We start from the raw sequence: 17275 nt of genomic DNA on the forward strand, positions 1-17275 counted from the left end.
ATTCAAAACGTACAAAACGTAAACCGTGAAAAGTAACCCCCACCCCTCATCCCAGAGGCAGCCAAAGCCGTCAGGTTCCTGTGGATCCCCCCCGAGATTCTCTACCTGTGCGTGCACACACAAGTATATATACAGCCACATTTTCCCCACCCTCTTCCTTTTATTTTCAGAAATAAACACTAGTAAGCCAAGTCTTTATCTCCACTTAACCATGCATCTTAGGGATCATTCCATGGGAGTACATAGAGAATAGCTTAATATACCATTGTGTGGATTTGCCACAATTATTTAACCATTGCCCTATGTTGGTGGTAGTTTCCATCTTCTTGCTATTACAAATAATGCTGAAATGCAATTCCTTGTATATAGGAAAAATCCTTAGACGTAGCACTGCTGACCTGGAAGGTTTTTGCATTTTCACTTTTGATAGACACTGTCTGACTGTCCTCCATGGGGTTGTACCGTGCATACTTCCGCCAACACCGTATCCCAGGGTGCTTCCCACTGCTTGGTTTCCTGTGGCTCAGTCATTTCAGCCAGCCAGGCTACCTTTATGCATGGTTTACTCTGAGCCAAGACATACTCCTGACCTCATCTCTGACAATAATGTGTTCCCTTTGCCCCCTCACTCCCCCCATCTGTATGGGGCGGGGGAACCATCTGCAAAAAGTAATGCCTTTGAAACGTCTGAAACCTCGGACACCCTTCTCATCTCAGCCATCAAAGTTACAGTGTAACAAACACTCTGAGACCCTCTAAAGTGGCTGAATAAAATCACCCCCTCATTCTCAAGCTAAGCACAAATCAGATGAAAGGTTCAATTTAAACTCTGCTAATAGCAGGATGCATAGCTGCAGTTTGGAGAAGCTATTTTATCCAGCCAGAGTTTCCTGATCATCCACTCTAGTCAGATGCCAGGGAGACGGCAGAGAACAATACAGGTGACGTCCCTGCTTTTGCTGCTTACACCCAAGCGGAGGGCAGCTCACAGATGTCACACCCGAGCGGAGGGCAGCTCACAGATGTCACACCCGAGCGGAGGGCAGCTCACAGATGTCGCACAGGACTTAGGGAGGGTGCCGTCCAACAGTGACGTGTGCCGATAAGATGGGAGAGCAGGGGAGAGGGCGGTGTGTGGTCAGGGCTGCAGGCTGACACCGAGGCATCTGTGCGAGCATCGGGTGTCTGGGAAAGCCCGGGCCCACAATCTTGGAGGGAGAGCGGTCCAGGCAGAGGCCAAGCAGTGTGAGCCTGGCACGTCTGAGGAACTGACGGGAGGCTGACGTGGAGAGCTCATCGTATTCCCCATGTCACCAAAGAGGCCGCAGACCAGATGCTAAATCCCCCCAACATTTCCACACATTTACTGTGAGAGCAGGGAGACCATGACATTATTTTTTTACACGGCATTTTTAGCCTGTCACCGTGTGCTAGGAGACGGAACTGTCACGGCTGCGCACTCTGAGGACACATCACACAAGGCCCCTCTCTTGGTCAGTGCCAGCCGCTTGGACAGATGGGGGGCCCTCACCCTACGGGGGCTCCTCACTGTCCAGCTGAGCAGCAAGTTGTGCTTAAGGCCACCAGCGGCCACAAAGGACTCAGAGCACTTCCTTCCTCAGTTTCGTTCAAGTCAATTAACTGCCTCTCGGGCTCAGCCACGGTAACTTGTTGCTACAAGGCCACGTCCCTGATCGCCTGCAGAGGGGGCACCGTGAGGCCGTGCTGAGGTGCCAGGGATCAGGTGGCACAGGTGTGCGGGCCACGGGCCCAAAGTGCCCTCGGGCAGGACTGCTCTGGTCACGGTGACAGCCCGAGGACCCCCGTCTCCTGCGTCTGGTTTCAGGAGGCCCAGGAGCTGCAGGGATTGTCAGGGGGTGAATCCTCAGCCCGGGAAGGGTCTCCTGTCTCCCAGCCCCTTGGCCTTCTGGTTTTGCTGGCAGGACACCCAGCTTTCTACAGAACATGGGCAGTGAACCCGGTTAAAATCACACCCTGTAGACTCCAATGAGCACTTAGGCCTGACGCACTTGGGCTGTGCCCACTCGGGCCCCTGACGAGTGACCTTGGCACCTCCCTGGGTGCAATTAGCCAAGCGGTGACCCAGGAGCCTGAACCCAGGCCACGGACGGGAACACACACAACCCGAGCATCTTCCCAGATGCCTGTAGGTCATCAGTCTGTCCTGCTCACAGCAGCTCTGACTCCTGAAGGTGCACATGGGATGGGGGCCCAGCCCAGGCCCTGGCCGTCAGCAAGCTCACTGCCCTGGCCGAACAGGGAGGACGGACTGCTCCTGGAGAACCCTCCTTCCCCTGGTAGCACAAGCTTTACAACCATGATGCATTTGTCATCTCCAGAAAAGCATGTGGGCTCAGCAGAGCAGCCAGCCATCCTCTGGGCACACAGGACGGGTCCTGGGAGGGCCCCTGACCTCTGAGGCCTGACTATAAAGCACATTTAATGTCCTCTTTACTCACAAAGGCACCATCCGCGCTGTGCGTTATCCATAGCAAACATAATTCTCAAGACTGGCTTCTGCAGTTTAACTCAAGATGTGTTCAAGGAACAGAAACTGATTTATTATCTTTTTTAGGCCTTATCCCTTAGTCCTAAGGGACTTAAAAATGGAAACAACATCTCCTGATACGTCCCTACACCAAAACCAAATGAAACTGTGGAAACACAGCCCAAAGTCAACACCCCCACTTCTGGAAGACGCATCAGTTCCTCTGGATTAGCTATGCCCAACTTTCTTCAGTCATCCAGAGAGGAGGGCCACCATGACCTCCAGGAGAACCCGTTTCTCCTCCCACCACCTGGGACCACACATGAATAGCCTGCTCACAAGTTGTTAGTTAGGCCTGTGAGCTTCTCAGCAAGACCACCAAGGTGTTTTCCTGAACCTGAGATAGTTCACAGTTCTACCGTCCGCTCCTTCCCTTGCCCCTGGAGCTCTACCTGCACTCTGGCAACCGCTGGCTTCAGCCTCACTGAGCCCTTGCAGAATCCACAGGTGACCAGCACCCACCCAGGTGGAGAAGCACATGACCAGGAACAGGGCCATGAGCACACGGGGGCGCTGGCAGCAGCCTCCTCGCCGGGCGGGCCTCGCGGGGCCAGCACAGAAGCCAAGGGCCGTGGATCCAGCATGGGATCCTTTCAGTCTGTACACACCAGCCCTGCTCACCGCACACATCAGGGAACTAAAAACGGTGTCCCTGCAGCTGCACACAGCATGCTCACTGCACGTCTACGCTTCTAGGCTTCACAGCCCGAAGGCCTGCCGACTGGTACCGGCAAGGCTGGTGTGGGATGATGTGCGAGCCTCGCTCGAGCTGGGTTCACGGACCCTGAACGATTCCTAAGGGCCGGGGCAGGAGGAGCTCGGTTTGGATGGCCTCCTTCCTTCCGGGGAAGAACGCAAAGCACTCTGTCTTTCCTTCAAGGCTCTGCAAAGGGTGAGTCTCTGCCCACCTTTCCGGACGGGTCTCTAGAGCCCCCTACAGAGACCGGCCACCCACCCCTCTCCCAGCAAGCATGCCTTGCATTCTCCCTACACTCTTGAGTTTTAATCACATCCATACTTTATCCAAAGTGGCTTTCCTGCTAATCTCTATTCAACTGTGAGTCCTCCTTCGGATCCAGCCCAACCCAGCTGGCTCCGTGAAAACCCCTGGATCTCCACACACCTGGCTGCTCTTCCTGCTTGGACACCCTCGGCACCTGCTCACGGCCGGTCCCTCCAGGATTTACATGCTGGCCTGGAGCGGGGTGACGGTGGGCGAGCCCGCCTCTGGGTCCAGCCCTGACCTGGGCACAGCAGGGAGCATGTGATGTGCTCCCAGTGAGGGGGACACACAAGACCACCCAGAGACTGGCTGAGACTCACGGAGAGCAGGCGCGGTGCAGTGTCATTCCTATGTGTCAAGCTGAGGTCCTTTTTTTTTTTTTTAATTTTTGGTGAGATGAACTTGGGTGAGTGTGATGAAGCCAAGGGCAGACGCGGAGGTTTCATTTTAGTTGCTACACCATTAAGGTTGCGGACTGGCCCCCGAGGGACCAGGAACAAAAGGCATCACAGCAAGTGAGAGGCCTAAGTGACCAATATTCACATGGGCTGGTTGTTCAGCTGAAAGCCTTGTTTACTAAGAAAAAAAAAAAATCCCAGCGGTCAAGCTCTGGGGCCACTTGCCGCAAGCCTGGGTGCAGCGTCTGTGGCACCCTGCTCGGAGCTTCTTCCTCAGCAGCTGCTCAATTAACATTACTGAACAAATGAATTCCTCTTTATTCAGAGTCCATTCAAATACAGGTACCTTCATATGTGCAACGTTACTGGAGAAATAAAAGTAGAATCGACACAGAGAACAAGCACTGCCCACATTTCTTCACTGGAGGATGGGTGCTATCCAAGCCACAATGTCTGCACCGTCCGACCCCATGGACAACAACCACCATGGAGATGAAATGTGAGCAAACAGGAGGAAGGAAATATCCCGTGTTGAGATCATCACACCTACATCTCTGCTGCAGTGTCCGGAACCATTTCACCATCTCGGAGCTGATACATGGCATTTAGATGAAGACATCAATGACGTGCGATGCTGTCTGGGAATGTTCAAGAGGCCTTGGCTTTCACCTTGGATAGCAACATCTCGTTCTTGCGGCCTTCCTGCAGGGGAAACAGAAAGAGAGAGCAGAGATGTGGGGACCACGTTAGCGCCCACCTCTGCATCCTTCCCTGTCCCCGAGGAGGCCTGTGGATCAGTGGACAGGCCTCCTTTTCCATTGCCACCAGCCTAGGGGAGGTTCCTGGCCACATGCTGACCTTCAAAGCCCCAACAGTCTCAAAGACTGACTGTTAAGACTGAGGACAGGAGAGGATTAGGTACTGTCATCCCCAAAGACTTCAATCCCCAAGGGGCAGAAGCAGAAAGCAGACACTTCTCTGCTGATCTTGGATGCCTCCAGTGAGGAGGGGGAAGTCCTGGACACCACGGCCCAAGGAGTCCTAAGAGACAGCAGGCAGAGCATGTAGAAGAACTCTTACCCCACAAGAGCGAAGGTTATGGATACCCTCAGCTTAAGAGAGAAACTCACAGCAGACAAAGGGAGAGAAACGTATTGAGGGACACCTCTCCCATAAAGTGAGCTGAAGAAAACCCATCACTGAGGATGCTGCAGCATGTGGACGAGGTCACTGGCCTCATCCAGGGTACAAGGCCATCGCTGTGTTGTTTTGAATCCCCTTCTTCCAAAGCATCTCACTGTGCTTCCTCCTCCCCCTGCTGGCAGTGGCCTTAACAGCTCAGGATACTTCCGTCTGTTAGCTCATCATGTCCCCTTCCTCCCTGGACTGCAAGGAGCCCTGTTTACAGTGAGAGGTGAGCGCGGAAGGGGAAGGACCTCGAGGGGTCGAACCTGAGCCTCCAGTCACCATTCTGCCACTTCGTGTGGAAGAAAAACTGGGTCACTCTTGGCCCTTTCTGCATCCAAGACCCCCAAAGTCCCCAAAGATGTTCCCATCTCCCTGGGCCTGGCCAGAGGCTCCCACTTTTCTGGAGGCTCTTTGCTCTCAGCTGCAGTGACCCTGGTTCACTTGCAGGGTTTCTGTTTACCTTCCACTCAGAGCTGGGGAGGGCTGAGTGGGCGTGAAGCTGAGTTGCTCTGCCAGAAGCAAAATACTCTGACATTTTTTAAGCATGTGTTTTTGGAGGGGGAGATAACTTCTGGGGGGTGGGAAAAGAAAGAAGGTGAAGATGGGTAATATTTGTTGTGTTAGAGAAGTTGAGAAGAAAGTTTTCTTATTAAAAATGAGTTATTGAGATCTGCTTGGGGGAAAAGCCTCCAGTACCAAAACACACACACACACACAACAACACAAAAAATGTAAGTGGGGAGTAGTAAAGACGAATAAAACAGGCAGAGAGGCATACTATTACACTGGTAGACTGCTTTCTCTAGTTCTGTGTGTTTTTGAAATTTTCCATAAGAAAAAGATAAAACAATATAACAAGGAATAAATAAGTTTTAACTGCTATCCATGTCACTTTATGAAGGAGGAAAAAACAAAAAATAACCCCCACACAAAAAACCTTGGAAGCATCAAAACTGCTGCTGTGGCAAAATCCCCAGCAGGTGTCATTCTTCTCATCACACCACACTGACACGAGACTTCACGTTTCCAGTAAAGACATTTCGGGCCGTCAAGCCTGGTGTGAGAGCACTACTTAATTCACGCACTCTCCTGGAAGCCTTTCAGGAGAGGACAGAATGATATTGTCTGTCAGTTCAAAGCAAAGACAGAGAGTCCTTTAGGTCTTTCTCCTAGCGTCTGCTTCTCTTCTGCTGAAGAAACTATGGGGCCTGTTATGTGCCAGATGCTGCAAGCTCCACTCACTCGAGATTATGTGCCCAAACTCAGCATCATAAGAACGTATGGCTGGCCTTCATCAGAGCCAGGCAAGAATCTAGCTCTTAGTTTGGGAAACTTGTGAGAAATTGTGCTTTGAGAAACACGATTAGCTGGTGTAATACTGCCCTTAAGGTGTTTTCAGAGTGTATGTTTTTTTCCTGGCAGACTTGTTATTAACAAACCCTCCCAGGGCAAGCAAGTCAATGGAATTTTAGAGATAACTCAATGTCTACTCAAAAGGGCCTTGATTCCAGAGGAGGTTGGAGTCAGGATGAGGGCATGACCTAGTGCCTGCAAGAAGCCCACGGGGTCACAGGAGCTCAATTAATGTGGAGTCAACTGTACCCCATAAAGTGATGACTGGGGTGGTCAAAGGGAAGCTGGGGAGGCTCAGTGGTAAGGAATTCACCAGCTGATGCAGGATATGCTGGAGACTCGGGTTTGATCCCTGGTCGGGAAAACCCCCTGGAGAAGGAAATGGCAACCCACCCCAGTATTCTTGCCTGGAGAATCCCATGGACAAGAGCCTGGCAGGCAACAGTCATGGGGTCGCAGAGAGTCAGACACGACTGAGCACACACACATGTGGAGTGGTGGTCAAAGCCCATGTTCTGGATGACACTGCTCTGCATGAAGAATCACTACTGCCCAGCACGGTGCTGGGACCAGGATGCAGTAAGAATTCAGGGCTGGGGAGAAGAAAACCAGGCAGGTCGGGGGAAAAACAAGCAGAGGAGGCAGAACAGAGGGTTCTGGGAGAAGATTCCATCCTGGGCTGAAAAATCGGATTTTTCAAACTGCTTTTCTCCACAAATGAGATCTTACACGGAACTGCAATATTTAAACTGGCAGAATGACTCTAGTTGGAAGGGTGCAGTGGGAGCTAGGGAGCAGCAGGGAAGCCTCCACACCTGCGGTGGCCCCGACGCACCTCAGAGGAGCTTAAAACAATCTCTAAGGTTTTAGAATGCTAACTCATGGTTTTAAACTTTTACCAAGTAAGATGATTTAAAAAAATAAAAAGTACACACTGTCACCATCGTTTTATGAGAGAGGCAACTGTAGTATAAAAAATAGGACCTAGTTTTTTTTTTAAGGCGAGTCCTTTAAGTGAAATACATGCGGCCATCTGCAGCAAACACTACATGCCCCTTCCCCTTTTCCATCTTGCTTTGGACTGAAGGACACTGAGGCCAGCACCTGGTCTGCTCTGGGGTCTTCATGGGTTCTGAGGGACCCACCTTCGGTCTCTGACTGACAGTAACTGTGCCAAGGAGGCGGGAACATGGAAATCTTGACCTTAACGTATCTGAGGGAACTGCTTCCTTCAGCGATGGCCCCCAGCCTTCACTCCGAGAGCCTGCAGTGTAGTAACAAGCTTTTCCATCTCACTTTTATTTGCTCTGACTTTGACTTATCCTCCCAACTCATCTGCTCTTGGTTTCTGCTGTCAAATGGCAGTGCTGGTGTCCAGGCAACGTTTACTGTAATTCTCCTCTGGGCCTTCTGTCTTTGTGTGTTATTTGGGAAAAGACCTCAGGTGGGGAGTGGGGGGTCCCTGTTTACTTCCTGTAGCTCTCCTGCTGGCCCTTTGGCTCCAACCCCTGCCAACCAGAGGCTCCCAGATGTGGAGCAGCTCGCCCGGTCACTTTGCCCAAGACCAAGTTCTCACTGGGCAGAGGCCTTCTCTGACCACACCTGCTACATCAGTCCCCTCAAGGCAAAGGCTGGAATTACTTCTGATTTGTTATTACTCATTTATTGAAAAGGATGAGACATTCTGAAATGCCTACAGTTGTGGCTCTCAAAAGTTATGTTACAATAATGGGAAGAAGCAGTAGAGAAGGAAAACAGGGAAGGGAGGAAGGAAGAGAGAAGAGCCACAGAAAACATGTAAGAACAGAAACGTTGGTAGGCAAAGACTTTTCTTTATTCCACTGACCACATGCCAGGATACAACTACCTTTAGCTTCCCTGCATCTTCAGCAATCTCTAAATTCACTAAAACCACACAGATTTATATTAGAAAGGGGGAAAGAAGTCCTGAAAATAAAGCTGATGAGATCTTGGCAAGTGACAGAATGAAGTCTGCTTTCTGGAAAATCTTTAAGAAAAGGGCACTCTCCTTTCTGGAATGATGGACAGTAATCCTGCCCAAATGCAAGTGAAAAGACAGGGGTCAACAACATTCGGCAGAGGGTGGGTGTGACGGGTGCCAGACACCTGTGTACACAGTAGGCCAGTGGCAGGATCTGAACCCAAGCCTGTCACACAGTTCACTCCCCTCACACATGGCTTCTCAAGGTCCCTTGCAGCTTAAGATTGGGAGGAAGGGAAATGCTAGACCTGAATCTAACAAACACTGTTTCCAGGTGGCCCTGCGATGCCACTTTACTTGTGAGTTTAATGTGGTTACAGAGTGTCAGGAAAATGAAGCCATGTTCCTTAGAACTGAAGTTCAGTTAGGGCTTCAAGATGGGCCACGAAACAACACAACTGTGAACTACTTGGATGTATACTTTACCATCAGGTCCACTGCCCATTGCTATTTCCATTTCAGAACAGTGGAAAACCAGTGGAAAACCAAAGAAATGTTCTGGTTTGCAGAGGTGCATCTGGGGGGATCTGAACAAGAATTCTGCCCAGCCTCAGCGGACCCGTGCCCTTCTTACCTCCTTGAACTCTTTCACAGTCTTAAAGTACAGCCTCTGCTTTTCTAACAATTCCAAGTACTGGTCGTTCAACTGGTCTCTTCTCATCTTGTTCTCTTGCTTCTTCTTCTCCATCTGTTGGAACATTTTGGGAAACAGTGATGAAAAGCCATGTTCTGACCAAGTGTTCTGACTTTCTGGACAATGTCTAGAAGGAAACTATTAGTAACTCTCATGGATTTCCTTCCAGTACTTTCCTTCTATGCATCATTTCTGAGGTTGTTTTATTTATCTGCATGATACGGCATAGGAATTATAATCTGTTCAGCAATTCTCCTATCACTGGGTGTTAACTGCTTCATTTAACTCTTTCTTTGTGTGTGTGTGTTTGTGTAAGCACAATTTCACAAGAAACAGGAAGGCAGTTTCCTCTTACCCAGGAACCTTTCCACAAACCACAAACACACCTACTCTGTTGTACACCCTGCCCCTGCTGGTTCTGGGGGAACCTGTGTCCTGGGGCACAGACACTCCCCTGCCACCGCTATCTAAGCAGAACCCATCATGGTACCCAGATACAGGGGGCTGTGTTTTTGTTTCTTTTAAACAAACACAACAAAAGACATCCATCCAAACGAGTGCTGTTCTGCAGAGCAGACAGACTTAATCCATTCCAGTGCCAATCAACATTCAAAGTCTGCCCGCAACCCTCAAGGAGAACTACTTTTGGACTCAGTGAATTCACTCGTTCAACAAAGAGTTCTTTGGTGCTCACCACGGGTCAGGTGCTAAGCCAGTCACCAGCAACACAGACGTGAGAGGAGACAGCCCTCCCCATTCAGGGACCTGGGCACCCTCCTGGGGCCCAGCCACCTCGTGGGGGGACGCACACAGCAGCAGCCTCCTCTGCTGGCCAGCACCAAGGTGCCTTCACCACGAAGCTTGGGGCAGGATGGAGGGAATGAAGGAGGCAGGCCCATTTCCTTCCTGTGGAATGCTTCAGATAGTAACCGAAAGGGAAACCAAAGTGGGGGAAGAAACCAATAACTTCCTCTTGTTCTTTACTATGAGCAAGACTATCTCCCCGAGGATGAGCACAGTGAGTGGAAAGTCCCTGCACTGAGGCTGGGTTGTTACAGGCCTGTGGTTGGCCAGGTTCTCTGCCCCCACCTCCCTCTAACCCCAAATCACCAAACAGTGACTACACTCCCTCCTGCAAGAGAGCCTGCCTGCCCGGGGTAAGTGGCCCCACACATGGACAGCGGCCGTCTCACTTTGCCCTCATTTTTGTGGCTGAATAGTCTTGTCACCAGTGACACTTTTTTTAATCTTTTGACATGATTTTGTTGACATCCTTAATAAGGAGATGAATATTCTGCTAGAGGGAAAGGGACATGGCAAGCTTTTGTCTGCAGTCCCTCTCTGGTGAGATGGGATTACAGGCAGCTTGAAGGAGTGGATTTTTCGGACGGGTCCTAAGGCAATCCTTTCATGTGTGTACATTCTGGCCATGCTCTCTGGACTACTCCATCCCAGGATTGTGAAAGGAGATGCTCTGTGTCCCCAGATGGTTTCACTGCCATGCCCGAGGACCAGGTGTGTGACACATTTCTAGAGTAGGACCAAAAGCAAGAGACATTGGTAGTATTAGTTAGGATTTGTCTGCTGTGGTAGTGGGAGCCTCTGGCTGCACGTCCGGCTTCCCGACCATCAGCAAGTCTTCTTTCCTCCTGACCAAGTGTGCACGCGAGGAGCCAGAGTGGAGAAATGCTCACACTGCCCCTAGCCTGCACGATTCTCTGCAAAGCTGTCTCTGGAGCCCCCACATCCCTTTCAGTTCCTCTTTTCTCCTCTGAGGCTCAGTATCCTCTCACTTTGGCAGAATTCAGCAATGACTTGCATTTTTATAGGGGACTCCTGGAAACTAAAATGCACTTGAGATGCTAAGGAATGGATCCCTGATGGCAGAATGTCAGGAACCAGAGAGCCAGTGAGGATTTGATTCTAGGCAAGAGAGAAGGCCTGCTGGTGAAAGCCAGCTTCCTCATCTGTGAAACGGGGGGGAACACACTCACGTGACTTCTGGGAGGATGAGCACAGTGCTTGACACTCAGTAGGTGTTACGCCCACAGAGCTGTTGCTAAGAGTCTGAACGACCGACGCAGGCAGCTTATGGAGCTGGTCTGCCCACTGTAGGGTCAGAGACCTTAGTGGGACCCCTTGTAGAGACACTGAAGATGTGTCTTCAGAATTGAGAGCACATCCCCAGGGCAACTGGAAGAGACCTGCTTTCTCCAGGGCCTTCTCCCATCACCAGTGTAAAACTCTGGCCACATTACAGAAAAAAAGCAATCTGACCTTCATTCGACTTTGCTTAATTCCTTCTACGATCTGTTCCATCTGACGTAAAAACTGGTCCCGGGAAGCAGGGGAGGCCATGGCTCTGAAAGAAAGACCAGCAGAGGTACGACCAGTGAACAGGATTCAAGAAAAAGGGAGGAATCGAGGAGTCAGTCCAGATAATGCCCCAGGAGGCAGACAGGCCTTTGCAAGGCAGGAAGGACCCATGGGTCCCCTGTGATACCAGGCAGCCAGAGATTTTAATTTGTGAGCAAGGCATGAAAATTAGCTTGGTCTTATAAATGAATATTAATCTGTTTTTCCCCCAACCTTCTCTATAATTTTTTTACTAATAGGTACTTTCATAAATAAAATGTGACTGAAATTAATTTTTAAAAAATTTTGAATGGTTACAGGTACTGCTTAAGGAATGAATTTCACTTATTTTTTAAATCTGCAGATTTAGAGGCACTGATCAAGGCACTGGCTGTCCAGTGATTGAGACTTCACCTTCCAATGCAGTGAGTTGAGTCTGATCCCTGGTAGGGGAGTTAAGATCCCCCATGCCAAAAAACTAGAACATAAATAACAGAAGCAATACTGTAACAAATTCAATAAAGACTTAAAAAAAAAAAAAGGCACTGTTCAAGACTGGGAGACATTTTCTGAGATTTTCCTAAAACCAGGCTGGTAAACCTGGTCCTGTTTCCAGGAGCAGCAGCTAAACAAGTGATGACCTAAGACATGCCTGTTCACCTCCAGTCCTGTAGAGGGCCTGACGTGAGAAGGATCAGAGCACACGACAAAAGGATGAGAAGAAATCTTTCAGAGGATGGGCCAAGAGACAGCAGAACTTCCACAAAAACACTCCAACCTCAGCTTCTCTCAATGATCCAGGGATACAGATGAAGGCATCATTTTTAGAAATGTCCCAAGGCTATAAGTCACTAAACTGAATCTGAATATTAAATGGAGCTGTTTGTTTTCAATTAGAAATGAAACTTAAAGTCCAGAGCTTGTAATCCATTAAGATCTTAGCTGCTGGTCACAGTAGAGTCTGTGCTGGTAAGAGAGGAAGTCTTCTGGACAGAGAACCAGCCTGGGGATGCCTGGATGGCGGACAAGGGGACGGTCATCTTTGAGGGCTGGTATGATCTGAGTAGAGGTGGCCTTTGCTGTTCAGTTTTTAGAGAAAATATTTATATTTGAACACAGTGATTTAGAGCATGTACATGACTTAACTCTACCACCAAATCTGAAAACTATTTAAAAAAATATATAGGTTATTTTATTACCTAAATTTTATTTTTTAATTTACTTTTTTCCCCAACGAAGGATTGAATTCAGGCCCTCCATGGTGAAAGAGCGGAGTCCTAATGACTGGATGGCCAGGGAATTCCCTCATTATCTAAATTTTAAAGCACCTCTATGTGTGCAAAAACAAATGTTATTAATCTAATCTTAGTAGGACAAAGGTAATCTACGAAGAAATTATAGTAGCTAGGCACAGTCAAATTATTTGAAAGCTAACTTTTCCCCTAAGCTACTCCTTGGTTGTTTTTAAAATTTGCTGTAATATCATTATATTTTTGTAAGAACTCAAGGTCGTCATAAACCAAGATACATCTGCACACAGCAGGGGTGGAAGTGTAAGAACCCCAGCCTGGGCCCTGAGCCTTGCTGCACACGGAGGCGAGCCGGCAAGTGCAGGGCGCACGGACACTGATCGGAAGAGAACCAGCAGCACTTACTGTGAGAAGTTCTCATGGATGGAGTTCAGCAGGCTGATCTGGGGAGGAAGGAAGAACAAGAACAATAAGCAGAGGCTGAAAGATGCCTGTGCCACCCCAGCCACTGAAAGCCTGGCGCCTGTCTCCGGATGCTGCTTCTGAAAGGAACGCACCTTGCTCATGCAGATGAAAAGTAACACGAAGAGCAACGTGTTCTCAGACTCATAGTTTCCCCAGAGTCTCCAGCTCTAGCAAGCATGACCTTGGCAGCACAGGAGGAGGGCTCCGTGATGGGGCCCAAACCCCCGCTGAGACACGTCTAAGCCAACATTAGGGCTCCTTGGGGGAGCTGCACCACTGTCCTTTCAATCTCACGAAACACTGAACTTCATTTTCAGGGCCATCAGCCCAGTGGAGAGTCAGTGGGCATGGGAAGGTGAGAACACTGTGTCCACGCTGCTCCTTCCCACCGAGTTTCTGCCATGTGTCTGCGGCCAGGCAGCTCTGAGAGCCTTCACGGGTACGTGCCCCACTCAAGGTCCCTCCCCCATGGAAATTCCGTGGCCTGCACACAAGACCCTTTATCTGCCCTGATGACAGTCCAGGGCAGGGCTCGGAGTCTGGAGTTTAGAAACCTAGGTCATCTTTCCAGCTCTGTCACTGACCTGGCTTGTAAGCCCCAAACTAAGCATTTACTATACTTGGACTCAGGTTTACACTCTGAAACATGGAGATGATATTCTTGTCCCTGACTCCACAGGCATGTTGAAAGCTAAAATATCACAAGTATAAATAGATTTGGAATAAAATGTATAATTTACCCAAATGAAAAGTTCTAACTGCATTAATATAGCTTGGAATTCAAAAGCCCCACCACCCTGCATACTCCTAAAGGAATGCAATAACCTTAAACACTGCTGATGAAGGGAAGTCAATGGGGTTTAAGGCTTTCTCACAAGGAGCTGGCCTGTTCCTCAGTTAGGGGACAAGTCTTCCCCTTACCAGGTGGGAGGACCCCCAGGTCAGGGTGTGCAGCAGTGATCCCCAAGGTCTGATGTGTGTTCAGTCACTTCAGTCATGTCTCTTTGTGACCCCATGGACTGTAGCTCGCCAGGCTCCTCTGTCCACAGGATTCTCCAGGCAAGGATACTGGAGTGGGTTGCCATGGCCCTCTCCAGATCTTCCCGACCCAGGGACTGAAACTGCGTCTCTTGTGTCCCCTGCATTGCAGGCAGATTCTTTACCCACTAAGCTATCTGGGAACCAGGTCTGACGAAAATCCCCCAAATGCACTCATCTATTCAAACATTGATCAAATGCTTGTTATGTGTCTATCACTGTGTAAGGCCCTGGATAGAGAAAACAGAACCCAACCCCTCAAGGAGTGCCTCTCAGAGGAGAGTGATTGATCTGGTTTGACTGGCAAAAATAGGTAGTCAACAGGGAACTCAAACTTGGGCTATGAAACAACCTAGAGGGGTGGGGCTGGGTGGGAGGTGGGAGGGAGGGTCAAGAAGGAGCGGACACATGTCCACCTATGGCTGACTCCTGCTGATGTAGGGCAGAAACCAACACAATATTGTAAAGTAATTATCCTTCAATTAAAAAAAAACAAACCCCCAAAACAAAAAATAGGTAGTCAAGATAACAATAGCCACAGAGGCTTCCATTTGGGGCCAGGTAAAAGATACATCTGTAACAGTATTCTTATTAAAGAGGTAATTAGTGCAGGTTGCAGGATGATAACAAAATAAAGAAAGATTCTGTCACCTTCAAGGTGAGGGGTAGGCAGGAGCTAATACATATCACTGTGTGCTAGGAACTTCACAGACATTGTCTCATTCATTCTCTATCACTGTAGGATATGTGGTGAGGGTAAGAAGAAGGCCAGACTAAAACCCACCCCCAAATGACTCAGGAGCGCCTGCGGCCCCCACCCCACACTGCGCTGCATGCTGCAGCTGTGAAGACGCCCCTGCTTGTTCCTAAATCCAGATGCACACCCGCCCCATCCACCGCTTTCCACGGAGGGAGCTCTGAATCACCAGCAGATCTGGCCTGAGCGAGAGTCAGAGCAACATGGAGTGGCCGCTCACGGTCACCCCTTCCACTCCTGCTTTCAATTTTACAATTCTTTCAATTCATGCCTCTGTCTGACGCTGATGACTAAATAGCCATTTCCCCAGGTCAACCAACTCTTGACGGCCCACCTTCCCCATTTCCTTTAGTTGGTTCTTTCCTTCATTTAAAGCTCAAACTCGAGTTTCACCTACTCCAGATCCTTCTCCATACGTAACTCTTGTGCTTCCAGTTGTTTCTTTTTGTGATGGTGCCTCTCGCAGGGCACCATAAAACCCGCCCACTCTGCAGGGTGACGGCCCCGAGGAATTGTGCACTTCCTGACCGTGCACCCAGCGCGGGGCACAAGACACAAACTCCTCTATGTCGTCTGCTTTCTATAAGGGCGCTTACCTCTTTCTCCAGATAAACCTTTTTGTCGTCCAGGGTGTTATATAAAGTGAAGAACTGCTTGGTTTCTTTGTGCACTGCTGAAACTGTAATGCAGAGAAATGAGCGAGCACACGGTGAGAAAACGTGTCAGTGACCCTACGTGCCCTATCCCTGCTGAGGCCTGCAGGACTGGGACCTGCCGGGCCGGCGTGCACTCAATTATTTGTGAGGAAGCCCCATGGGACACACAGGCCGTGTGTGGGGGGCTGCTGTGGGCGGACAGCATGTGGCAGCCGTGACAGCCCTGCCAGGACAGGCGCTAGAGGACGCTCCCTGCCAGCGTGCGGGATGGGGCGTTGTCCTGAAGTCCTCCAAGTGAGGGTCCCAGGAGAAAGGGGGCAGGGATGAAGCAGCCCCATGCCGACTCTTCCTGTCTGTGTGGCTCCCTTCCCTTCCAGACTCCTCATGAGCAGGAGCCACAGTCGGCTCACTTTTGTAAACCTCGTGCTTAGGGGGAAAGATTTGACTTAGGGAAGAAACTATTTTCTGCTGAGAAACTGCCATTGTTGACACCTACCCTGATCATCTGAATTAAATGTGAGGGCTGAAACATCTGGGTGGGGGGTAAAACATAAAAGGAAGCACATGTGCTCTGAGCAGGGACAGCGCTCCAGCTGGAACTGGGAAGGATGGCTGGGAGGCCAAGATCTCAAGGGAAAACTGGGTGCACTTTAGAGAAGACTGGGAGTTTCCCAAGTGGGAACTGCAGGGCCCTGGCCTCCTGGACCTGCAGACCAGCTCACAGGGGTGAGGGACACAGGGACTGCAGGGGCCCAGCTGGCCCAGACGAGGCAGGACTCTGATCAGGATTCTGAAGACTGTCCATCCAGTTACAGGGAGCTATGAAATATTAAGGCTTTTAAAGCAAGAGTGTAAAATGATGAAATTTATGTGAGAAAGAGCTCTCAGGCAGGAGTGAGGAGAAGGTGGCTATAGCAGGAGTCCAGAAGAAATGGACATGATACTACTCAGAAACAGAACTGGCAGAGCAGCATGGGTCAGAGAAGACAGGGGGTCTAGCTGGGCTCCAAAGCGATCACGGTGAGTGAGGGGGAAGATGGGAGGGAGGCAAAGTCTTGTACCTGCCGAGTCTGAGGTGCCCAGGAGACATGCAAGAATGGAGCCTAGGGAAGGGGCGATGGTCCAGGAACTGTTTACTGAGGGTAAGTGAGGAGGTCCTTGAAGGGTTCTGTCTAACAGAATGGAGAAAGGGTCCCAGATGCAGGTAACAGGGGGAGTCAAGGCCGAGGATGTCAACATTCATGGTGTGCTGAAGAGCAGTGTGTGGCCTGGGGAGGAAGAGGAGGACCGAGAGCAGGAATGAGGCCTCCGGGCAGGCCACCTAGACTGAGGAAGGTCCTGGAGAGAATGAGAAAGCTTTCCTTCAGGCTAGGGGGCTTGTGAGCATTTGTCACAGGAGAGAAGTGATACGACTGGATGAGTGGATGAGAGGGATTCAGAGAAGGAGTTGCACACCAGTTAATGGTTACTGGGTTATGATATAAGGAAGAAGAGATATGGCAGAAGCACTGTGAAGAAAAAGGCAATGACAGCTTTGAGGGTCACTCTGAGCCTGATGAGATGTGATCCCTGATTTAGGTTGAGGGATACCCAGTCTTGAATGAACA

The 17275-nt window shown here is 49.9% G+C and overlaps 1 protein-coding gene across 2 annotated transcripts in view; it reads right to left on the reverse strand.

The window, feature by feature from the left end:
- Positions 1 to 3957: 3957 nt before the first annotated feature.
- Positions 3958 to 17275, reverse strand: part of CCDC93 (coiled-coil domain containing 93) — a 104634-nt gene continuing 91316 nt past the window's right edge. For both annotated transcript variants that reach the window (XM_043894062.1, XM_043894063.1), the window contains 5 exons: positions 15609 to 15691; positions 13158 to 13195; positions 11425 to 11509; positions 9088 to 9201; positions 3958 to 4672 (listed from right to left, as the gene is read on the reverse strand). In XM_043894062.1, coding sequence (XP_043749997.1) covers positions 4619 to 4672; positions 9088 to 9201; positions 11425 to 11509; positions 13158 to 13195; positions 15609 to 15691 — 374 coding nt within the window. In that variant the 3' untranslated portion in view covers positions 3958 to 4618. The remainder of the gene's footprint in view (positions 4673 to 9087; positions 9202 to 11424; positions 11510 to 13157; positions 13196 to 15608; positions 15692 to 17275) is intronic.

Source organism: Cervus elaphus, chromosome 33, assembly GCF_910594005.1.
Source record: "Cervus elaphus chromosome 33, mCerEla1.1, whole genome shotgun sequence".
Taxonomy (NCBI): domain Eukaryota; kingdom Metazoa; phylum Chordata; class Mammalia; order Artiodactyla; family Cervidae; genus Cervus; species Cervus elaphus.